The 25949-nt window shown below is 36.0% G+C and overlaps 3 protein-coding genes across 6 annotated transcripts in view; 1 reads left to right on the top strand and 2 right to left on the bottom strand.

The window, feature by feature from the left end:
- stim1b (stromal interaction molecule 1b) overlaps nt 1–4827 on the bottom strand; it is a 41763-nt gene extending 36936 nt beyond the window's left edge. Inside the window, exons 1-2 of one of the 4 annotated variants that reach the window (XM_079835595.1) lie at nt 4301–4827; nt 2866–2987 (exon numbers count right to left, since the gene is read on the bottom strand). In XM_079835595.1, coding sequence (XP_079691721.1) covers nt 2866–2986 — 121 coding nt within the window. In that variant the 5' untranslated portion in view covers nt 2987; nt 4301–4827. Of the gene's footprint in view, nt 1–2865; nt 2993–4300 lie in introns of all 4 variants that reach the window. The other 3 variants (XM_079835592.1, XM_079835594.1, XM_079835593.1) reach the window with 3 other exon arrangements.
- Nucleotides 4828–10396: 5569 nt separating this feature from the next.
- On the bottom strand, nt 10397–25797 carry pgap2 (post-GPI attachment to proteins 2). Its single transcript, XM_079835536.1, has 7 exons — nt 25252–25797; nt 23956–24205; nt 22428–22534; nt 21455–21563; nt 18299–18382; nt 13643–14516; nt 10397–11903 (listed from the first exon to the last, which is right to left on the bottom strand). Exons 1-6 carry the CDS (start codon nt 25417–25419, stop codon nt 14449–14451), a joined length of 786 nt encoding a protein of 261 aa, XP_079691662.1. The 5' UTR covers nt 25420–25797; the 3' UTR covers nt 10397–11903; nt 13643–14448.
- Nucleotides 11332–14850, top strand: rhogb (ras homolog family member Gb; the record flags this gene model as incomplete). The annotated part of the gene is made up of 1 exon (XM_079835537.1): nt 11332–14850. One exon carries the CDS (start codon nt 11332–11334, stop codon nt 11905–11907), a length of 576 nt encoding a protein of 191 aa, XP_079691663.1. The 3' UTR covers nt 11908–14850.
- Nucleotides 25798–25949: the final 152 nt, after the last annotated feature.

The raw sequence follows: 25949 nt of genomic DNA, 5'->3' as shown, positions 1-25949 counted from the left end.
CGTGCGCTTGAAAAAGCAACATGTGTCAAACATCTTCACAAACTAGTAATGCGAAGCGTTCATAAACCTGTTGTCCAACAAAATACAACGTTTAATAACGGGTTTTAACTATGAAAATACCCGAGAAAGTTTGAAGAACTCAAATACACCATATCTTGTTGCAGAAGTATCTTCATGTTTAATCAGTCAAAGCGTTTCTATCTTCGTTTTATTCAGCATACAGCGCTAGCTTCACATTAGGGATTTCCCATAGGGATTTCTTGAAAACGAATCATTACTTCTCTGAAGCAAATGGGGAGTTTCTGCTCGAGGGCACCCTCTGGCCTCCAGTGAAACTTTTGGGTAGAAAATAAGAAAAATAATACTTCTAAATAAATGTATATGACAATCCATATGTTTTTTCTTCAATGTACAGGAGTTTTAATCCCCACAGTGGATGCATAAGAGGCTCATATTTCATATTAAAGACATAGACACCACAGATAAAAAGCACATATTTATATAATAATATTTTTATATCTTTTTTATTTATTTACAATAAATTCTTAGACCTTTCTAATGATTTTTAGTCATAGGCTGTCTGCATATTAACAGTTAACCCATAATTTTTTTGTTTTCTGTAAAATATCAATATTATTATTATACTGTTATATTTATTCTTAAATGCATTACATTTTTTTTAATAATGAATGTTATTGTAATAGCAATATTTCTTATTTTTATTTAGCAACAATAATAATCATAATAATTATTATTAGTCATATTAATATATAAACACGAAATGTTATATACACACTTTAAATTTGTAAAAATAAAAAAATAATAATAATAATAATCGCATTTTAAATCGAAATTTTATCCAGAATGATCGCAATTAGATATTTTCCTCAAATCGTGCAGCCCTATTTTTGACCAATTATACAAACAATGTATAGTCCTAGTACAAAGCTATTATAATCAGAGCATGTGAGCAGAGCATAGCCAAAAAAATGAAAGCCATTTTCGGCTGATAATTTTCGCCGGCTGAAATTTCAGTGCAACCCTAATTAAAATTTTAGTGTGAAAAATTGCTTAAAGTTTTATCCAATTTTGAGCATGTCAATATAACACCTAAAATGATTTAAATAGCTTTACAGCTCAACATTTAATGTAGGTGCTGAAAAAAAAATTAAATTTTGTATATACAAATGTATATTTTTAAATCCTCAAAAAAATGGCCCCATTCCCTTCCATTGTGTGCCTCATTGTAACCTCAATTTTTGGCTATTTTTTTTTTTTTTTAAGAATATACCCTTTTCACGTTTCTGGGTTTCTCAGAGCGGAAGTCGTCATAATTAGGTTAACTTTTATAGTGGTGAATGAGAGTATACATTAAATATATTTTTGTGTCCCCTTTTGTTTAAATAGCAAAAGAAAAACTTTTTTTTTTTGTAATTTGATGCAAAAGTAATATAATACAAAGTATTAGTGTTATAAATGTACATAATAAAATAAAATAAAAATGAAATACTAAAAACATTGCAGGATTTACAATAATGATGCCCGTTAAAACGCGTCATCACATTCTGTGAAATATGTCTATAGAAGAGTTGAGGCAAAATAATTTTGTGGTAATCAACATTATGCCTAAACATGGTTATAAACATGAATCATAACTTGTTTTGAACTTGGAAAATCAAATTCCAATAAAACAATCTCCATAGTGGTCCACTTTACAATTCAACCTCAAAGGGAGAATAACACTGAATATCAAATTATTCCCAGCATTTCCTATAAAAGGAGAAATGTTCTGGGGAATACATTCCACCAGGCACTGAGATGCTAAGTCCTTCTCTAAAACAGTTGGATAAAGTCAACCAAACCCTGGACCTAATAAGTACAATTTCCAGATGCATACAGTACAAAGAGATCCACCTTAAAGATGTAGAGAGGCCCAATTAGAATTAACCCCAGTCAGGCAGAGGGCCTGGGAAAATGGATGGATGACCTCTGCTGCCACTTTAAAGGCAGCTTGATTACAGCATTTATCCAAGTGGCTCACGGTAATCTAATAACTAGAATAACAGAAATAGTAACAGAAAGCCTCAGCAGAGAACAGACAGAGTAGAACTAAAGGAAAACTCACTTTACTCAACTGACTATTAAAAATTCACCCCAAAGGTGTACTGCACACCAGAATGGCAGCTGGATTTACAGTTTTCAGAACGCTAAAGGATGTTTGCGGTTTATTCGTCTTTTCTGAGCGATTATTCTCATGTCCAGTCTCCTGATGATTAAATAATTGCCAAAGAATACCACTGTTGAATATATAAGAGTGTTCCTTTTTCTAATCTTTTCACCAGGTCTGAGGTGTGGATTATAACCATGGTGCAAGTGCTTCACATGATGAGCATCACTCTGTTAAGTGGAAACATTAATGAACATTAATGTCAAAGCACAAGAGGAGACTTTGATGGACACCAAAACTTACGAGGGTGACATACACCAGCAGTCTTGTCTCATGGGAGGCATTTATGTCGCTCTGTGCATTTGCTAAACTAAACCTCCATCCCGACATATATTTCAGTCATGTCAATTCTTTCAGTTCTTGTCCAGCACATGTAAATACAGCATATGGGTTGTGAATGATTATTTTGACATCATCATCTCCCATGAGGCTCTGATTAAACAAGGGAAGCACTATATCTTATCTAGCAGCACACGTAAGAACTGTGTATCATGCACCATTTCTCAGAGTGGGACATCTCTCTATACAACAAACACTGTGTTCCATTGGTATTACGTAACACATAAAATGCACACTATACGGACACATAAAACATGCGAAATAACGCTGAGTGATTCAACTGAATGATGATTACCTACCGGATAAACCATTGGCAGACTGTAGGTGGTCTGTCAGGCTGTGCTGATCTGCTGCACTACTCCATAAGAAACCAAGCCATGCAATGTACACCCAGCGTCTGGCAAATCTCAATAGATCCATGCTAAACTTAAAACAGAGAGAGAGAGAGCATTTAAAAGAACAGTACTAATCTGCCATTCAGGAACACATTATGAAATATTCTGACATAAAAATTAATGTTGGGTATTACAGCTAGTCGTTTTTAACATTACCTTTTCACACCTATTTTGAGGTTAGTATTTATTTTAATAACTATTAAGTGCTAGTGCTTCAAATAGTGACTCAATTAGTCACAAACATTACTCTTTTGCTACTAATTACTTTTAGTGACAAGCAGGCCTAACTGTATTTCAAATATTGCCGGTGCCTATTCCAGGTTTACTTGTACATATAGTAGGCTATATATTTTTGTGTGTCCCAGTTATTACTAGTAAAATTTCGGTTACACTTGATTTGGAAACACTTTATTTTACAGTGTCCTTGTTACCTATGTTACATGTACTTAACATAGTATTAACAATAAATTATGCTTAATTGCATGCAACTAACCCTCAACCAAACCCAAATCCTACCCTAACACTATAGAAAGTACATGTTGTTAAATAATATTACTCAGTACTTATATAGCCTGTATAATTACACTGTAACAATGACACTTTAAAATAAAGTAACCCTCGATTTTAAGGTGTCCGTGTCACGGTGTAATTATACATTTAAGTACTGAGCAATAATAATTACCTACATGTACTTACTTTAGTGTTAGGATTAGGGCATGGTATGTAAGTTGCATTAGGCTACTATAGTATCTAACTACATGTAAAGTGTAACAAGGACGCTGTAAAATAAAGTGTTACCGAAATTTCTTATTACAGTAGTTACAATTCTTATAGTTGTCAAATGTAATGACAATAGTACTAACACATAGGCCTACTACATTAGTCCTAGTGAAGCAGTAAAGTTGGATTAGATACTACCTTTTTGAATATTTACAACAAGTAACTAAGTAATACATACTAGCTTACCAAACTAGTATAAGTACGAGTAACGAAACTTGTTCGCTTAAATGTTAACGTATGTTGCCATATGGCTGTTAGTTGGAGTGTCCTGTATGGAAAAGCCTCCGATTGTAGATGCACTTTTTAGTTATGGTGAAGCGTGGCATGTCGATAACACATTAGTTTTGATAGCTATATATAACTTTTGACAAAGAATCCTCAAATTCACAACAAAAAATAGCTCCTCTGGTGATACGATCAAGTTCCGCCTTTGTGTATTTTGCCGCTTGGCTCATATCAGATGGCATATGAAACAAGCAAAAGTAACAGCTATTTCAAAGTTGTCCGCATGATGCAAATGCACACTCATCGTGTTATTGTTTTAAAAATGTCAGATTACCTGTCAAAATCCAAAGGTTGGAAACTGCAGAAGTCGCTTGTGACAAATCAGATGTAAAAGTTGCGCTTGATCTGACTGAGATCCATTAGGTAGCCTAACCGATATTTGTAGGATTGTTTTAACTCAGATGAGAAAATGTTAATGGTCCAATAAGTTTAAAAAACACTTCAAAGATGTTAGACATTCATTTTCCACATCTCTTCCTCGTAGCCTGCGCAATAACACGCCCACCCTGTCAACAATATAAAATATTGTCACAAATATTTGTCCATCAATAAGCGCTTCGAACAAAACGTCCAAAATGAAGAGTTGTCCTCCAAATGTAAGACACTGTCCCGGATATAAATCACATTTCGAGATTCATTACATTGTTTCAAAGTCGTATTTTCTGAGTTATCCAAACCGGTGTTAAGAATCCGTTTGGTGTTGCTTTTGGAGGATGTCTAATGGTAAAGCAAATAGTTTCTTGGGATATATTGTCAGGTTTTGAGGTTTGGTCTAGTGGTTTCAAAAAGCAGAAAGGCACAGCCATCTAGTGGTGTGATACACTCAAGCATGCAACTAAAAATGAAGAAACCACTCCCAGTTTTCTTGTTTACCAATACTTTAACCTCAGTTTGATGTGTTAAAATATCTATCTATCTATCTATCTATCTATCTATCTATCTATCTATCTATCTATCTATCTATCTATCTATCTATCTATCTATCTATCTATCTATCTATCTATCTATCTATCTATCTATCTATCTATCTATCTATCTATCTATCTATCTATCTATCTATCTATCTATCTATCTATCTATCTATCTATCTATCTATCTATCTATCTATCTATCTATCTATCTATCTATCTATCTATCTATCTATCTATCTATCTATAACAAAATTATCCTAAAAGGAATTCTAAAAGCCTTCCGACTGAATGAGAGCTATTAAAGGATATTATAACTGCAATTAAAATTCTGTCATTACTTACTCATCCTCATGGCTTAACCTGTAAGACATCTTTTTTGTGTAACACAAAAGAAGAGAAATTTATAGCAGAGTGCTTTTCAAAGCCTATTCAAACCCTTTTCATGCAATGATAAAGTCATTGTTCCAAACAACAGGCCTAAATACAACGTCAAAGGAAAGTGTTTTTTTTTATATAGGCTAGTGGTTTTTATTCTTTTTGGAACTTCAACTTCTTAAAAACAAATGTTCCAAAAGGCTGTTTTTACAGCTTGAAGAACCATTTTGTTTTTCCCAGTAAACCTTACAGTGAACTGTTCTTAAAAGAAAAAAAAAATGTCTCTGTGTAAAGAAGAATTTTAAAATCTAAAGAACCTTTTCCCACTAATAAAGAACCTTTTGTGGAATGTAAGGTTCGGTTGATGTTAAAGGTTCTTCATGGAACCATTGATGCCAATAACGAACCTTTATTGTTAGGAGTGTTGCATTACAGTCTCCATCCACTTTGATAGTGGAAGAGAGCAGCCTGAACATTATTCAAAACTTCTATTTTTTTGTTCTCCACAAAATAAAAAAATCATACGTGTTTGTAACGACTTGGGTGAATAAATTAAAACGGAAATGTTCATTTTTGGGTAAACAATTAATTTACATTAGTAACAATAACAGATTTGGTGGTAATTTTTATACAATGTGGAGTTTTTTTCTTATTTTTTCCCTTTTTTTTGCTCGGGTGAGCAACACCCACGGCTCTGTGTATGATTCAAGTCGATATTTTCACGGCTCCTCCTTAGGTCAGGTAGTTTCAGCATGAGTTTGAGGCTGTGATGATACGGGATTTCCCTTAGAATCAGAACATTATAATCAACGGAGTTGACAGTGCACGCGAGCGAGCTGGTTGGTTTAAAGTGGGAGCGCGCGCGCGCTTGCAGTGTAGACAGACTGTTACGCCCTCTTAAACATTGTCATAGCCACATTTACTTCAGTAAACTTCCTCAAATATGCCGTTAAGCCATTACTTCCTCTCTAAGGGGTGAACACACTCACGTCCTACAGACCTCAACAACTAACTTCCACAGCAGCGGGATTACGGTCCTCAAGAGCATCTGATAGGCTATGTTTGGTAAGACATGTTTATTTAATAGTCATATATACTAGTTGATATATAGCGTGGCTTGTGAGACAACATCTTTATGTTTCATTTCTGACTTCGTTTATTAAAGAGCAATTACGCAGCTACAGATTTATAATTCCGAACGTGTTATTTTGCAAATATCCTGTTCTCGCTTTCGACCGCGGCTCGATGAACCAATGTCTTCAGTGTTTTAAATCAGAGAGCAGGAATAGGGGCCACTCCCATAGAGTACCGTTGTATACAAATAAATATCAATTCAATATACGCTCATTAATATTAAAACTCAAGGTTCTGTCTTCGATTTTTTAAGTAAATTCAATGATGCCAAAGATAACCTGCAGCGATGAGGCATTTCATGGCACTTATGACCACTTTAAATGAAATTACTGATGAGTTGAAACTCTGAAAACACATGACTAATTACTGTGACAAATTAAATGGATGGAAGAAAAGTGGTTATAAAAATGTTGTTCTTAGTGTACATTATAAAAACCTTCAGAAAGACTTTTCTGTGAAAATGTGGTGCATTTTGCAACATTATAGAGAATGAATGGGTAATTATGCAAATGTGGAGAAAAAGAAAAAAAGGCAGTTGGGTTTTCCAGAGGGAATGAGGAACTGAGAAACATCCTCATTTTAAGCAATCCAGCAGAGCCATGCAGAAGTTGGGATATTTATTTATTTCAGAACCATATAGCAGCTTCAATTAGAGAAGTCATTTTTGCTCTTGCATATTTTACTAACCAACCACAGTCACTCTAGTTAGTAAAGATAATAGTCCATCTGTGAGAGGATCTTACATACTCATCCGTCAACCCACAAGCAGTTGTAGGCCGTCATTGTCGACTTCTTAATGTGAAAATACCATTACAAAACAGCTGAATATCTTGAAGGGCTCACTTTCCTGCGGTGAGTCACTGGAAAGATGACTTGCTCTGTCATAAATTGTGGTGACATTTCCCATGATATTCCCATTTTCACATCTTTAAGTGTGCAAATATAGAGGACTAACCTAATCTGACAGTAACAGTTTCAGTTTTATCTCAACTGACTGGGGTTTATGTTGAAAGACTCTGAATTCTAGATTCAGATGGATAAATGTAACTGACCTCTTCTAGTTTTGTTTTCTTTCTGCAAACTTTGCAATCTAGTGTAAGTTCTCCTTTTGCTGGCAAAACTAGTAGCCATTAGGATCGCCTGTTCCTCTGCTGGCTTACACATGATTTGCGTCATTCGGTTCATTGATAAAGCGCGATAAACTCACACACGATACTTGAACAAGGGCCTTAATCACCATTGACAATATTCAAATTAGTGGTCAACCATTATGGGATTTTCCAATGGTTGAATATTAAAATGTAGTCAGCTATTCCTGAATGTCAACATTGATGCAGGATTCTATTGCACTTGATTTTCTCCATTTTGTATATCACTGAGCACTTCTTCTGCTAAACATGGGTATTGTGATATGACAACGACGTGTTGTAAGTGACAGGACAGACTCCACCCAGAATGAGATGTCAGGGCTGTTTCTTTGAGCTTTTGGTTCGCTAACCACATTGGCTAACGCCTTGCAGAGGTGGGCTGTGCTCAGAATGTTTCTCTCTCTGAGCGTCTCTGGAGATTGGGCAGAGTCCGTCTCTCTCCTTTCTCCTGGGGTCAAACATCTGCCAGACTCTTGGAATAAGTGAGAAAGAGAGAACTGAGAGTTTTGGGGTTGTGACTCCACAGCTCTCAGTTTCTTTTTGATGTGCGAGAACACAAATCGTTCTCACATTTGCTACAGGCAAGATGGCCTGCATGTCATGATAAAACTATTGAGGAAACAGCTTATCATGAAACAAAAATGTTAATTAATAACAGAAAATAACATGAAAACAGCTGTTGAATGATTTTAGAAAGTGCTTTGCTGACAGCACTTCACTCTGGCCTCCAGTGTAACGGGCAAAATTTGTCAGTAAATCTACTTTCCAGTTCCTTTTTCCACAAAAACAGCAATTACCTTGCACTGAATTTCCATAATGTTGAATAAACATGTTCTCACATCAAATATCTTCAGCATAAACTGAAACCTAACCACACCTGCTTTTGAAGTTTTCCAGCATGTACATGTTGTATAAAATGTCACTTTACGTGTCATATTTCCTACAGAAAGCCCTTTGAGTCATGACCCAAATTTGTCATATTTCCATGACACAAATGCAGGGTAAAAAGAAAGATAAAGAAAGTTTTTGTGAATATCTGAGGACATGAATGCGTATAACCCCATCATTTAGAAGCGGAAATTAATTTTGTGTTCAAATATACACAGCTTATCAATAGAACTGCAAGGGGAAGTAGAAAGAACTGGAGGAGGCCGACTGTATATTCAAAACATTGTTTCATAAAAGCCCAAATGACCTCAACACGATGTGCATTTGCATGAAAAAAAAACAATTAGATGTTCCCGTAACCTTTTTCCTTTGTCCCTCTCTTTGCATAGTGTAAATCTTTTTTCCACCGATCCATTCAGACATCCTCACCTTTTTGAAATGTGTATGTTCGCCCATCAAAGATCTAGGGGTGCACTGATATTAAATTTTTTAAAAATTGAATTATGGCTGAAATCTATATGGAGATAATTATTTTCATATTATGGCTGATATTAAGATGTATATTATAGCATTTTGCCTAAATAAATGACAAATAAAACACTTTTTTTTTGCTCATAAACAGACTATTTGGCTAAGCGACAGTGAATAGCAGAGGAAGAATTGGTGTGAACAGGCCTTTAGGCACGACAACATTATAATGTACAGTATAAAAATGTTAATATTAATTTTGAGATTTGAGAGTTGCATTAAATTGGCTGGAAAGGGTGCATTAAAACTGTTAAATGCACAGGTAGTTCCAAGTCAGTTTAATCACCGTTCTATATTAATGGGCTCCTTTCATTTTAGAACACACACACACACACACACACACACACATCAGAGATACAAAACAGTATCAAGATGCATGTTGCCTAAATTCAAGCATTAAAGAGAAAACAGTGTCTTCACTTGTATCTTTTTACACATTCATTTCCCACATATAATTGAATGAGGAAAGGAAAAACAAAAGAAAACAGCAACAACAGTCTAGCATGTTGACTACTTGAACATACATTTTGCTCTCCTTTCTTTCTGGCCAGCAAATTTCTCAATGACTCTCTGATTAAAGTCAGTCATCTCAGTAGTGTCATGACGTTTGCATTTTTCAGTCAGATATTTGAGGTCTCTTACCTCCGTTGTTGTCCACAAAACTTCAGTACCGACACTTTGAAATAAAAGACAGGGAAAGCAATAAAGGGGATTGCTAACAACACATCCAGCCAGCCACTTACGTTTCTCATGACAAGCCTTAATCCTTTTTTTTTCTTCCAACGAACGCCTTGTGAAAGAATTTGGTTTAACTGCGGCCATCTCTACGAAAGTGATCATCCTAACAAGGTTTTGGCGGAGTCGGAGTGACGGTGTCGCCCGCGCACTTTCGCTTTAGTGGCCAATAGCGTAAAGTTGAATGACAGGTGACGAGAACCAATCAGATTGGATAAAATAACACGCATCCAATTCTGATTCGCCAGGAGGAGGATCTTTAAGAAACCAATTAGAGACCAGCTTCAGGTCACATGCTGCCCGTAGAGTTTTGAACTCAGATAGACATCCATTTGTCCGGCGTCAATCGCCCATGAAACCGCGTGAAACATATTGAAGAACATATAAAATAGTTAACCGATCAAAGCCAGTTTTTATCAAATGCTGAGGCTCTTACTAACAGCCGGCACGTCGTATGAGTAAACTATTTTATTTTTATTTCATGTTTATATCATTTTTGTATACCTGTATATTTCTGGAATTTTGATGGGGGCGGCGCCCCAGCGCCCTCTATTGACCAGCCGCCACTGTATCTCACTGCACACAGGAACATTCCGATACCGATATGGTATTGATATAACATTAGGGTGACCAGATTTCTCATGGTGGAATATGGGATGAGTTATTTTATTTTTGTTATATAAAAAACAACAAAGCAAATTTCAAACAATAGGACAAATACAATAGAGTTACAAATTAAATAAACCAAGTTCTTCAGGTACAGTAGGTTTATTAAACACAAATACATTTATTTAACATCTTTTGTTGTTTGATTAACATTATGACACAGACAGGTGTTTTAGGCTGCTGTCACTTTAAGACTGAATTCTAATATACCGACACATATCCGGTTTCCACCGAGCTATTTATGTCTACTTAAGCCATAACCGACTGTATTTACGTGACATACTCCACATGATGGGCATTTTGACAACTGTCTCAGTGTCTGTATTCGACCATTCAGGCGCAAAGAGAACCGAATTCGGGATTGCGTGCAGTCTGAGAGAGCGCTTCTCCACATTGAGTTGTTTTTTTTTCACAACTTACTACACATAATAAACTTGATAAACTCTTTTTGAAGATCCTCGTTAAATGTACACACACGCTTCTTTGACATCTTCACCTCTGACTTGATCTCCACCGCGCTCTCTAATATCCCGAATCTAATATCGATAATGAATTGTGATTGGATGGTAATTTTGTTCTCAAAAATATACTATGGCCTTTGATGAGGCTATTCTCGCATGACAGAAGACTGCCTCTCGCTTTAATATGATCACCTAGCAAAGACAATTTAGGAAAGAAGAAATATGGGACAAGGACACTAAAAATAGAGCTGAAATACGGGACTGTCCCAAGAAAAACGGGATGTCTGGTCACCCTACAAACATCCAAGCCATCTATCCATCTAACCGTTTATTTATCCATTCATTTATTAATCGAACCAACTCTTTCCATCTAAAGAGTGTTGTCAAATGTTGTCCTCTAACATAGAGCGATGTCTCTTTTTCTGCAGACTGCTGAAGTCGAGTGGTCACCTTTCTATCATGCAGAGCATCAAGTGTGTGGTGGTGGGAGATGGAGCAGTGGGAAAAACCTGCCTGCTCATCTCGTACACGACTGGGGCGTTCCCCAAAGAGTACATTCCAACCGTGTTCGACAACTATAGCTCTCAAGTCAGTGTGGACGGCCGCACTATCAGCCTCAATCTGTGGGACACAGCGGGCCAGGAGGAGTACGACCGCCTTCGCACACTGTCCTACCCTCAGACCAACGTCTTCATCATCTGCTTCTCCATCTCCAGCCCTCCGTCCTATGAGAACGTCAAGCACAAGTGGCATCCGGAGGTTACGCACCACTGTCCCAGCGTGCCCATCCTGCTGGTGGGCACCAAGAGCGATCTTCGCAATGACGCGGATGTGATGAAGAAGCTAAAGGAGCAGAACCAGGCGCCCATCTCGAACCAGCAGGGTCATGCTCTGGCTCGCCAAATCCACGCCGTCAAGTACCTGGAGTGCTCGGCACTCAGCCAGGACGGCATCAAGGACGTGTTTGCAGACGCAGTGCGTGCCTTCCTCAGTCCTCAGCCTGTGGCTCACAAGAAGCCCTGTATACTCCTCTGAAAATACAGAGAGGATAGAGGTATTTTAATTGAATTACACCCAGGAATGCATAGAAATGGTGGGAATGTTATTGAATGTTTGGAGTAATAGGTTTTCAGTGAACGGTGAGCAGGAAACAGCCTTAATCTGTGAAATTAGAGAAATACAAGATCAAGTAAAATATCAAGTTTTACACTGTATTGAGATCCCTACTGAAGGTTTTTTTTTGTTTTTTTTGCATTTAAGCAAATACTTGGTTTTAAGCGGAGAGTGTGTTTTTAAGGGGGGGGGGGGGGATTCATAATTCATAAGACCACTAAACAGTTTGATACCATCTCATGGTATCTCAGGAGTGCAGAAAACAATATAGAGGAAGTAAACACTTAAATATATTTCAGTGAAAAGGGGTAGTTTTTAGTGTTTCGACACAATCTTAATATTGGTTAATGAAGGTTTTTTCCTTTTATTATTTAAAAAAAACTATCTGAGAATATATATGTATATAAATAGTACTAATATTTTTTAAGCCCAAGGCATTTGTTCTGTGAGTGTGGTGTCCTCGAGGACAGGCCTTTAGTATAATTAGTGACGTTATCTATAATATCATATGAGCCATTCACACATAATGCGTTCTTGCTTTTAAAAAACGCGAGGCACAGCTGAATGTAAAAGAACGCAGGGTCGCGCTTTTAAAAGTTGAACCTCCTTTGACATGACATCTTTAAAACGCCTAGTATTTTTCCCAGTTGCGACCCTGGAGCACAAAACCAGTCATAAGTTGCACGGGTATATTTGTGGCAATAGCCGTCAAAATGATCGATTTTTCTTTTATGCCAAAACAAAAATCATTAGGATATTAAGTAAAGATCATGTTCCATGAAGATATTTTTTACATTTCCTAACGTAAAGATATCAAAAATCTATTATTATTTGTAATATGCATCGCTAAGGACTTCATTTGGACAACTTTAAAGGCGATTTTCTCAATATTTTTCATATTCCAGATTTTTTAAATATTTGTAGTTCGGCCAAATATTGTCCTGTCCCAACAAAGCATACATCAATGGAAATCAAACATCTTATTTTATTTCTTTCAGATGATGGATAAAACACCAATAAAAAAAAAAAGACCCTTATGACTGGTTTTGTGGTCCAGAGTCACAAATGGATTAAAAAAAAAATATTTATTAAAAAGTCATGAACCAAAGCAACTAGCAACATTACAAACTTTGATTTGAAGCAAATAAATTTTTTGAAAATCAGGACAAGACAAAGGGCAATTAACGACTGAGGGAAAGAACTACAATCCCATGAAGCATTGCGAATTAAGTAATCGAACGCCAGTTAAATATAAAACTACTGATATAAATATGTTGATTGTGTCTATAGAAACAACATATTTTGCATTAATTATTAAATATTTAAGTAGTTTGAGAGCCTATAAGGAAGACTGACTTCAAGATTGGCAGTTGCAAAAGTGTTTTTGGCCCAATTTACTTGTCGAGACTCCGATTGGTGGAGATTTCTTTGCAGAATAATGAGTATGTAATTCCACCTTTGAACACGATTACTTAAAAAATAAGTTGAAATGATGCAGGCTGGTATTTTAAATTGACTAACACCTCATAGCTCACAGTAAGTCTGCCTTTAATGGTTTATAAGTTAACGTTCAAAATGAATGGGGTGTTTACTTCCGGAGCCTGACTGCCGCACTCTATTCAAACGCGTTCTGTGTAAAGCGGCTCCTTAGACATACCTGATCTTGTATGTGTGATGAGGGTGTGGGTGGGGAGACTGTCTGGCAGACCCATCAGGAAACAGAGGTCCCAGCATGCTCTGCGTCACATTCAACTCTTCATTCTTTTCTTCCTCGGCGCTCCAGGGTGGGGCTTCAGAACCTTATTAGAAAACAAGGCACTTTCTTCACTTGGTGACTGATTTGGGAACAGCTTGTGTGGATTTAAATAGCACAGTCCTAAATGAGCCATTAATGTAAAGGAAGGAAGCTTTGAGCTGGCCAAAGATTCAGTTTAGCTCGTAGATTTCAAGGCTCAGGGATTCATCGACAAGCTCTAACTGAGAATCACTTTACCTTCATTTGTTTGGTTCAGATGAATGTAGAACTTTACAGTGCCTTCCTATAATGTTTATTTTGAGCTTAAATGTAAGCAGATAGACTGTTGTGTGTCGAAATTATTCAATACAATTGTTTTTAATGATTTTAATGATTATGTTTAGCCCATTAGCATTAGATCAAATGTTAGCTAAAACACCAGATATTATTGCGGCTCATCAAGGACACATGCAAGTGCTCGAGTCTCCTTAAAGCATTCACATGGACAAACACTTCATTGTGCATGAATCATATGATGATGTTTAAGTCATAACTTGTGTTGCTCAATCTGTATGTGTGCTTTTGGCCATTTGTGTATGAGAAATCCCAGTCATGTGAAAGCAATACTTTCCAAGCATTGAATAATTCAGCTGAGAGTTGTGCGGATGCTACAGGTCAGTCAGCCTGACGGAACAGGACCCGGAGGAGACCCTCACAGACAAACTGCATCATGTCCCATTAAAGAAATGCAAATGTATCCGCATCTCTGACCTGACGCTGACATTCCTCGCTCCTCCTGAAAACAGAGGAAATCATTTGCACTTCTACGGACTTTCCGATTCCGAAATCTCCACGTCTTGCCTCAACTTTTCAAATCACTCATTTTATTTATTTTTTTCTCCCCAGTTTTTCTAAAATAACATTTTATTATTGGTCTTATTTGCATTTTTGTTTCACTAAACCAAACATCCTCACATATTCAAAAGGTCTGTTTTGCCTGTCGTTTCCCCGAGCTAATTTTACATAAAATATTTATCAATTTGTAATTTATATAAATGAATTACATTTTTGTTTTGATTCAAATTTGTATCCTAATAAAAAAATTCAAACAGCTTTATTTTAACATCCTACTACAGTTCTGAATTGTAATCATTTCAAGCAATGTTATGTTTCTAATTGTAAATATGTAATTTTGTTGATGATTTTACATGTTCAATGCCAGTTGTGTCATATGCAGGCTTGTTGTCCTACCTACACCATTTCATTCAATAGTTTGGGGTCAGTAAAATGTTGGCTGCATTCATTTGATCAAAAACACAGTATCATTGTGAAATTATTACAATTTAAAATAACTATTTTCTAAATTTAATTTGTAATGTATGATTTTGTGATGGCAAAAGCTGAATTTTCGGCATCGTTCCTCCAGTCTTCAGTGTCACAAGATCCTTCAGAAATCATTCTAATATGCTGATTTGCTACTCAAGAAACATTTCTTATTATTATCAATGCTGAAAACATTTGTGCTGCTTAATGTTTTTATGGAAACCGTGCTTCTTTGATAAATAGAAATCTATTGTAACATTATAAATGTCTTTACTGTTTTTTTTTTTTTTTAAATCTGATCCCAAACTTTTGAATGGTCTTTAAATAATTAGCTCATAATACTACTAGTATTAAATTATTATTAAAAAAAAAATTCAGTCATACTGATTTATACAGATTAAAAGAGGAAGCGAATATAGTGTATTTAAATTCAGTGTGCCAGATCATTTCCCTATCTGACTTTGATAGTGAACATATAAAGGCAAAATAGAACAAACCTGATATCTGGTCGCACACTCACACTCGCACTCGCACTCACACACACACACACACCTGCCTGAAGCGTTTGCAGTAGGTAGTGATTACAGCTGAACGGAAAGGCATTTAAAATATAGTGAAACGTCCATAATATTTTCTTTATCATATATAATTGTGCCAAACCTGTCCAAGAAAGAAAGTAAAACCCTTTTTGGCAAACAACAGATTCCGTAAAAAGTATATTTGACCAAAAATAATGTTCTTCCAAACCTGTATGACTCATTTCTTATGTGGAAAACAAAATATATTTTTTATTTCGTCCATACAATGAAAGTCAATGGGGTCCAAAAACCACACGGAATAAATTTGAGCTGGCCAGTGAATTTGGAGCATGAAGAATGCAGCAGAAGGGATTTCCTTTAGTGCTCTTCAGCTTGCAAGCTTCCTTGATCTGTGAGTAAATAAACAACACTCCCAATTTGGCATCAGAATGATGTTCGGTTTTAACTCTTAGTCATCCTGTCTATTTCTACACGCATACTGGGGCATATTGCTCAACTTGCTTCTATTTCAATGCAACTTTAATATTTGCTATTTTTGTTCTCTGCATGGTCAGAATTTGCCCTGCTCTCTGCTGCCTAACCGCTCTTATTTGACTGTGAAATGAGCTCCTGGTACCTCTGTTTGTTTTCCAGGTGCTAACAGTGACTCTTTTGTCGGAGTAGCTCCATTCATTTGTTTGCTCATACCTGTGTAAAGTTTTAACTCAAGCCTCACTGACAGCTACTCTGCTATATTAAAGACTGTAGAGACTTTGGTTATATAAGGAGCATCTTTTTCTCACGTATCTGAAATTATTTTGAAATGAAGAAGTGAAAAAATTAAAAAGAACATTACACTGCATTTCTTTCTACACAAATTAAACCAACACAACTGCAGTCAACAGACTCCAGGATGTGTATCAAATTTATTATGAAATAATTATGGTACACTTTACAATAAGGTCTCATTTGTTAACATTAGTCAATAACAGTGAGCAATCTTTATTTGTATTTGTATTTTTACAACATTTATTAAGTTTGATTAAAGTTAGTTAATAATAATACAATAGTTTGTTTGAATTCATGTGCATTAACTCATGTTAACAAATAAAACAAATGGAAATTTACATTGACTAATATGGTAACACTTTACAATAAGGTTTCAACATTAGTTAACTATATTAGTTTACATGAACTAAGAATGAACAATACTTCTGCAGCATTTTTTAATCTCAGTTCAGGTTAATTTCATCATTTACTAATACATTATGTATTTGTTAACATTAGTTAATGCACTGTGAACTAACATAAGCAATGAACAACTTTATTTTTATTAAAGAACATTAACAAAGATTAATAAATACTGTAATAAATGTATTGCTCATTGTTGGTTAATGTTTGTTAATACGTAAATTAATGTTAACAAATTAAACCTTATTATAGTGTTATACCATAATTATCAAAGCGATTAATCGCGATTACTCGCATCATACAAATGTGTAAATATTTTATATATATATACACACACACACACACACACACACACACACACACACACACACACACACACACACACACACACACTTACAAACATTTATGTTAGAAGCGATTAATCACGATTAATCCTTTTTGACAGCACTCATAAAATATATTAAAATGTATACATTTTTTGTCTGAATGAAAACATTCAATATAATTGAATGAAGTATTTATAATTATAATGAAAATGTCATAATACTATGCTACAAATGAATTTAGGGATCACGAGGAAATTAATATTCCAATACGATAAATAAACATCTCTAATAATATCAGCCAATAACCATTATGGTAATGTATCTAGGAAATATGAATGTGCTCATTTCAGAAATAATTCACTTAACTTTTCATCGAAATGTTTATTTGACACCGATTTAAAAACAGTATTTTGGTACATTGTAAAAAGCACTTTTATATGAAATCATGTTCACAACATCCTGCTGAACTCGACCATTGGTGATCTATGAAATATGGGTCACGCGTCATATTGCGCGTTACCAGTTTTCATGTTCAACACGTTCATGTTTACTAAGGGCACATCTTTCATGATCAATAACTACACTGTAGAAATATGTACAACAATGCTCTTTAGCCACTAAAGACATCAAATGCTGTGCAAAAGGCAGTTTACAATGACTTTTCACATGAATTATACCGGCGTTTACAAAGGAAGAGAAAAACGCAGGGTGTGACTGAACTGAATGCCATTTTGACTGAATGTGTATATGCTTGATGCGGCACTTGTGAAACAGCAGCTGCAAAAACCAACTGACACGACATCGAAGTCTCCAGAGCTCAATCACTTCTACATTTGCACATATTTCATCTTTTTTTTTTTTCAACTTTACAATGTTTGATCCTGACAACCAATTAGTAAGAGATAGACAAGCCACTTCACATTTTGGTTTATGAGAAGATTTGAAAACAATGACAGTATAAATATTGGATAGATGACTAAATGTTTTTGAGAACATAATCAGCCTTTCCAGTTACACCTGAATAAAACAAATGTAATAATTCTAAATAAAGTAACCCACTGACAATGATCTGATCAAACGCCTGTATTAAATAAACCACTGTATGTGTAGATGTCAGTCTCGCCCTAATGTTTCAAGTTTCAAGGAGGATGATGCAAGTATTCACTTCCTGTGTCAAAAGCGCTTTCCCTCTGGAGGTGTTGCAACCATCACCTCCTTACCTCCAAAGTCCCAGTAGGCAGTCATGTGGAAGGCCATGTTGGACAGCACCACCAGATACTCACAGACAGCAAAGAGTGTGTAAACTGCCACAGACAGACAACAAGAAAATGTCATTGAAAAAGCTAAATAAATAATTGTTAAAATAAAATTCAATGCAATATTTAGTTTCAATACATTAAACATAGAACACTAAAAATTCAAATAAATTATTTGAAAATGCTAAAAGTGAATTGAGACATCTGAACATATAAACAGACATTTTGAGATATGTGACACAAAACCAGTCATAAGGGTCAATTGAGGTATATCGCTGAAAAAATAAGCATTGATGTATGATTTGTTAGGATAGGACAATATTTGGCTGAGATAACTTTTTAAAATCTGGAATCTGAGGGTGCAAAAAAATTCACCTTTAAAGTTGTCCAAATGAAGTCCTTAGCAGTGTTGGGGGTAACGTATTACAAGTAACTTGAGTTACGTAATAATATTACTTTTTCAAGTAACTAGTAAAGTAACACATTACTTTTCAAATTTACAACAAAATATCTGAGTTACTTTTTCAAAAAAGTAACACAAGTTACTTTTTCGCATTAATTTGACTGACAGCTCTCCTGCCCCCATGTTGAGAAAAATAAGTGCAGAGGTGTGTGTGTGTAAACATGATGGTTATTGTAGTTCTAGACTAAATGTGAGCATTTATTTATCTCACTTGCACAATAAAGATTCTGTACTCCTCAAAACGAATAAAATCAGTGAAATGCAAAATCAGAGTACTGTGCAAACCTCCAATGATTAAATGTTAAATAAAACAACTATTTTTATGCATTTAATCTACCTTTATATTTAATTTACCAATGTCTTGCTGCTGACCTTTGATGATGAAAATTACTAGATTTTTGGTTTTTATTGGTAAAACTTTTTTCTCCTGCATCCTATTCTACAATTATCCAGAATGGCAGCAGAGCTGCGCCCTCTACTGTTCATGCGGGAATTTGCATTTTTACCTCAGCCTGAGGCGTATTATTTCAATTTTGGTATGAACAGGTCTTTACCGTTGCACAAAAATATAACTTTTTTGTTATAAACAAAAACAAGCCCAGCCCAGGTGAGAAAAAGTAACGCAAAAGTAACGTAACGCATTACTTTTCTTACAAAGTAACTAAGTAACTCAATTAGTTACTTTTTAAGGGAGTAACGCAATATTGTAATGCATTACTTTTCAAAGTAACTTTCCCCAACACTGGTCCTTAGCAACGCATATTACTACTACTAATAATACATTTCTGATATATTTACGTCAGGAAATGTACAAAATATCTTGATGGAACACGATGAAGAAAAATCTCTATGTATTGTTGGCTATTGCCACAAATATACCCGTGCGACTTATGACTGGTTTTGTGGTCCAGGGTCACATGTGCTAAAGATTACAGTGTTATTAAACTATTCGTTTTTTTAAAAGATTACCTTCAAATGAATGTGAGATGATCTAATTGTAAAAAATAGGAAGATAAGCATGCACAATTAATATCTAATACTGTCTGATACAGATCAATAAAAAGCAGCTTTGCCATCACAGGAATAAATTACATTTTTGAAATATATTAAAATAGAAAAATGTAATATTTAAATGGTAATAATATTTCACAATGTTTCTGTATCCACTATATTTTTGATCAAAGAAATGCAGCCTTGGTGAACATTAGAGACTTCTTTTAAGCAACCCCAACCTTTTAACAAGTAGTGTGTATAAACACACATACATACATACATACATACATACATACGCACATATAAACACCGATCAGGCATAGCATTATTACCACTAACAGGGGACGTGAATAACACTGATTAACTCTTCCTCACAGCACCTGTTAGTGGGTGAGATATATTAGGCAAGTGAACATTTTGTCCACAGAGTTGATATGTTAGAGGCAGGAAAAATTGAGCGAGTTTGACAAGGGCCAAATTGTGATGGCTAGACAACTGGGTCAGAGCATCTCCAAAACTGCAGCTCTTGTGGGGTGGTCTGCAGTGGTCAGTATCTATCAAAAGTGGTCCAAGGAAGGAATAGTGGTGAACCGGCGAAAGGGTAATGGACGGCCAAGGCTCATTGATGCACGTGGGGAGCGAAGGCTGGCCCGTGTGGTCCGATCAAAACAGACAAGCTACTGTAGCTCAAATTGCTGAAGAAGTTAATGCTGGTTCTGATAGAAAGGTGTCAGAATACACAGTGCATCGCAGTTTGTTGCGTATGGGGCTGCAAAGCCGCAGACCAGTCAAGGTGCCCATGCTAACCCCTGCCCACCGCCGAAAGCGCCAACAATGGAAGAAAGTGGGCTAATCTGATGAATCACGCTTTCTTTTACATCATGTGGATGGCCAGGTGCGTGCGCATCCCTTACCTGGGGAACACATGACACCAGGATGCACTATGGGAAGAAGGCAAGCTGGCGGAGGCAGTGTGATGCTTTGGGCAATGTCCTACTGGGAAACCTTGGGTCCAGCCATCCATGTGGATGCTACTTTGACACGTACCACCTACCTAAGCGTTGTTGCAGAACATGTACACCCTTTCATGGAAACGGTATTCCCTGGTGTCTGTGGCCTCTTTCAGCAGGATAATGCGCCCCGCCACAAAGCAAAAATGGTTCAGGAATGGTTTGAAGAGCACAACAACGAGTTTGAGGTGTTGACTTGACCTCCAAATTCCCCAGATCACAATCCAATCGAGCATCTGTGGGATGTGCTGGTCAAAACAAGTCCGATCCATGGAGGCCCCACCTCGCAACTTACATGACTTAAAGGATCTGCTGCTAACATCTTGGTGCCAGATACCACAGCACACCGTCAGGGGTCTAGTGGAGTCCATGCCTCGACGGGTCAGGGCTGTTTTGGCAGCAAAACGGGGACCCACACAATGTAATAATGTTATGCCTGATCTGTGTATATTTAGAGAAAAATAACAGCATAGTGGCTTGGAACACAAAGCGATTAAACAAGTTAATTTTTGGGTGAACTATTTAAAAACGTCAAATTATCATTGGTAAGAATTTGTGAGTTCATGCTAAGCATGTCAAATCACCAAAAGGGAACAACTGCTGAGAGGAAGATGGGTGGGGTGAATGACAGAATGGCCAAGATGTTGCACTCACTTCCTGCTTCACAGTAGCTGTTGTGCCGCCTGTAGAAATAGGCAGCCAACAGACAGACGCAACCGTTGAAGAGGAAGAGGAGGCGCTTCTGTCGGTATGACCTCATCTCCTGGTGTTGGGCAGATGCAGTGGAGAAAGAGAGAAGACAGAAGAGAAAAAAGAAGACAGAAGACACACAATGGCATCAGTTCTCTTCTGCAACATGATGTGGGGCAAGCAGTGGGGTTGAGGTTCTGTGAAAGCACAGAGTACTGCAACCACTTCCCCCGAAACACACAAACACTGCTGCACTCTCACAGCAATAGAAATATAAAGATACACTGTGGTCTCTGACACATTAACTCCCATTATTCTCACCCAGCAGCACAAGCAACACCTTTTATTAGAGCTTGCTTGTGGTGTCAAGATCACTGACGTGTTAAGAAGTGTCTATCTGAATAATTACAGCCAGTAAATAAATATATCAGCGGAATGCAAAACTGCTATACACGCATTCATTTCATCCAATCAGTTTTTGGATTGTTTAAAAGCTAACCTTAAGCTGCGTCCGAAACCGCATGCGGTCTAAAGAGTAACTATTGATTTGAAACTTTGTCATGTACTACTATGTAGTAGGGAAGCATGAATATTAAAACACAGGGATAGTGCTCTGTAAGAGCCTTTATATGGCGCTGAATAAATAAATAAATAATTCACATTACATTTATCCTAACAATATATTTCCAACAGGGCTTACAATATAATCCACCATTTTGTTTTTTTAAAGGACGAGCAAGAAATTAAAACTTAAACCCAGGGCAGGGCAGGGTAGCTGACATTACACATTTATTTATAGTTTTTATGCATAGAACTACAGAAGCATGTATGAGCTTATGAGATGTTTATATCGCCCCCTGCTGGTCTGTTTATAACAGATGTTGGCAAATATAGTGTATTATTGTATAAAAGTCCAGAATAAAAGAAAACTCATTACCTCTGCACTAAGGGAATACTTCGCAATCAACGACCAAAGTTTGCAGGTGCACAACATGTGGAACAGAGAACTGCCAATAAACATGATGAAGCCGCTCCTATGGACACCTGTGGACAATATTTACATACACACAGCATTACAAACCAAACAGATATTAGCTAAATGTGTTGTTTTTTTTTTAAAGGTAAAATTAACATAATAGTTTTACCCACTCATATTTCACACCAAACTCATCTAGACCAAAGGGGAAAAAAGAAAAAATTCTGAAAATATAGGAGGAAGTTTATTTTTAAAGAAATTAATACTTTTATTAATCTAGACCAAATTTTTAAAAAGTATTTTTTTTCTGAAAATATATTTTTTGGATGAAAAAAAATGACGTCTGTTTTTGTAATTGTTACATTGGTAACACTTTAGAATAATGGTCATTAGTTAACATTAGTTAATGTATTAACTAACATGAACTAACCATGAGCAGTACATTTGTTACTGTATTTGTTCATCTTTGTTAACATTAGTTAATATAAAATTCAGCTGTTCATGGTTTGTTCATGTTAGTTCACAGTGCATTAACTAATGTTAACAAGATTTTAATAATGCATTAGTAAATGTTGAAATTAACATTAACAATGATTAATAAACGCTTTATAAATGCAGATCATTATTAGTTAATGTTAACTAATGTAGTTAACTAATGACCATTATTCTAAAGTGATACCGTAACATTTTCTTGACAATTCAGCACATTGAAACGCTATTTCAATGTTACATTTTAAATATTTTATTATAATTATATTGTAATAAATATTATAAATCGGAAATAACATAATAACAAAAAATCCACAAAATATTAAGCAGCACAACTGTTTGCAATATTGATAATAGCTAGAAAACAAATAATGAGAATAAAAATTATCATAGAATGATTTCTGAAGGATTACATTGACATAATATTTCAAAATATTACTGTTTTTACTGTATTTATCATCAAATAAATGCAGCCCGGGGGAGAGACTTTTTCCAAAATTATGATGTACACTTAAAACAAATTACTTAAAAATACTTTTTATACTAAATTATATCTCAAAATATTTTGCATTTCAATACGGAGAGATATTTTTGGAATATAATACATACACAATACAGAGAATTGGGAGGGGAGGAGTGTGCTTTAAAGGAAAATAAAGTCAAAATTAAAACAAAAAAGAAAAGAAAAAATATTTTATATTCTGCATGAACAATAGAATTTGTTGTTATGGGTCACACAAAATATAATTTCTTCTTTTTTTCCTTTATATTTTGGGGTGAATCATTTCTTGACGGTCATACTCTCATCATACAATTATAACACAGGTAAAAACTGAACGCACTTTTGCATCTCCAACAATTTACAAATATACCACATTTAACTAATCAATAACAATGTAATAAAAACACATTTTAGTGATCCGGCAGGAGCTCTCAGCATCCCTGCATCTGCGTGCATGTTGGAACAGGACCCAAGGCTTCAGTCCAAAAAGGCACTTACTGTAGGTCTCGGTGGAGGAGACGTAGGTGAGCAGAAGCAGCCCTACATTTTCACTTAAAGCTAAGAGGAATGTGAGGCCACTCAAAAGCTGCTCCGCGAGCCTCCTGGGAAAGCGTCCGCGGTAAAAGCTCAAATAAGCTGCTGCTACCAGGAAGCGCGGGGCAGAATGCAGGCCGATGCTGAAACGCCAGATGTAGCGTTCTGGGGTCAGACTGATGGCTGCGCTGATGGACGGGAGGTAGTTAGGAACCTATGAAGGAGTTTTAAAAGAGCATTATTGCAATGTTACTGCATTTTCTTTTTTTTTTTTTTTATAAATAATTTATAATAAATATTGCAAAAATAACACTTCAATTCTAATTTCAAGGGGACTTAAAAAAATGGGTCTATGACATGACATTTGTTGTCCAAGTGCATTATTTCCAATTAAAATAATTTGAAAATTCATGACATAACTTCAATCTAAAAAAAAGATTAATTTGAATTTATTTTTTGTAAATAATACATATTATTTTGTTTTGCTATCTTAAACCCTCAAAATGTCAGGCGGTGCAACTGTCCTAACAAATGAACAGACTAATAAAACTGTTTAAAATGGTGTCTTAATAATAAAATGTTAAATACGAAATACTATGGAAATACTAAGGTTTGAAACCTTTCATAGAAACAAATTTGATAAATATCAGTCGTTTTAAAGCAATTGAGATAATTGAAAAACTTGTGTCCGGGTGGCACAACTGCAAACATGGCTCTTTTATTATGTTTATTTACAAGGTAATAACAGTAAACATGATAATGCATCATCCAGAGGACTTCAATTGATCCTCGAGGCCGAGTGAAGAGGTTTGTAGATCTCTCTCAAATACTGGTAAAAAAATGATCATTTCAAGTAGGTAGGTTGGTACACTTTCCATGTCAGGTGGTACAACTACAGTATATACATACTATATACTACAGACTTTGCAGAAGCAGTATATACATACACTTATTTGGTTGTACCGCATGAATAATTAAACAGGCAAAAAATTAATTTAAACACTTTGAAATGTTATTTAACAAGTGACACTTGTTTAAACACACTTTAAAGCTTTATTTGTCAATGACCCATATACACATAGACAGAAACTACCGTTTCATATTTTTTCTTCAGCACCAAATCATGTTAATGTTAGGACATTAGAAAAGTTTAATTATAATTATGGTCTGAAGACGTGATTTCTGGGGAAGGAGTGATAATGTAACATCTCGTGGAGTAACGGTAGGTATGTCGGTCTAGCAGTGTGTACTGGTTCTCACCTCGCAATGTGTGTAAGTAGAAGGATTGTAATGGTAGAGTAGAGCCAGCACGACGCAGGCGACGAGGCCGAGCAGCGGCAGACACACCGTGATCACCGCTAACCAGGTGAAAGGCACACGGAGGAGAGGCTTGTCTCGGTCCACAGATCCGTACGGGACCTGTTGCATCTTCCCTGAACCAATGACAGCTCCAGGTGTGTCAACAGCTACAAACCGATGCTACGCAGGCCATTGCGAGTCCAGTAATGTGTTGACAGCGTCTCTGAACTGTTTGATAATCAGCCCGAGCTGAAGTTGCGGATTTAAGAGGCTTGTGGATCATGAATTGAGTCAACGTTAACGTTACATGCTCAGAGACCGTTCGCTCACCTCCGGCTCTCTGTCGTTCGGTTTAATAGCAGCCGACCTCCAAATGAAGCGACGTTCAAACCAGTAACGGTACTTACGTCGATAATCATTTAATTCAATCAAAAGGTTGTTAAAAGTCTAGAATCTCTGACTGCTATTTTGGATGTGTAAGCGCACCTGACGAATACTTCCGGTTCCGCGAAACCAATAGATTTCAAAATCAAAGTCCCTTCTAGAAGTAAAATGTATACATATTTTAAATATGACAAATGGCAGTAATTCGCAAACATAATGTATTTAATTTTTGTTGTGCTGTTTTTGTAATTTTAAAATCTGAACACTGACATGCT

The sequence above is a fragment of the Gobio gobio genome (assembly GCF_949357685.1).
Source record: "Gobio gobio genome assembly, chromosome: 14".
Lineage (NCBI taxonomy): Eukaryota > Metazoa > Chordata > Actinopteri > Cypriniformes > Gobionidae > Gobio > Gobio gobio.
The sequence above is the reverse complement of the archived record's forward strand: the minus strand, read 5'-3'. Positions and strand labels throughout refer to the sequence as shown.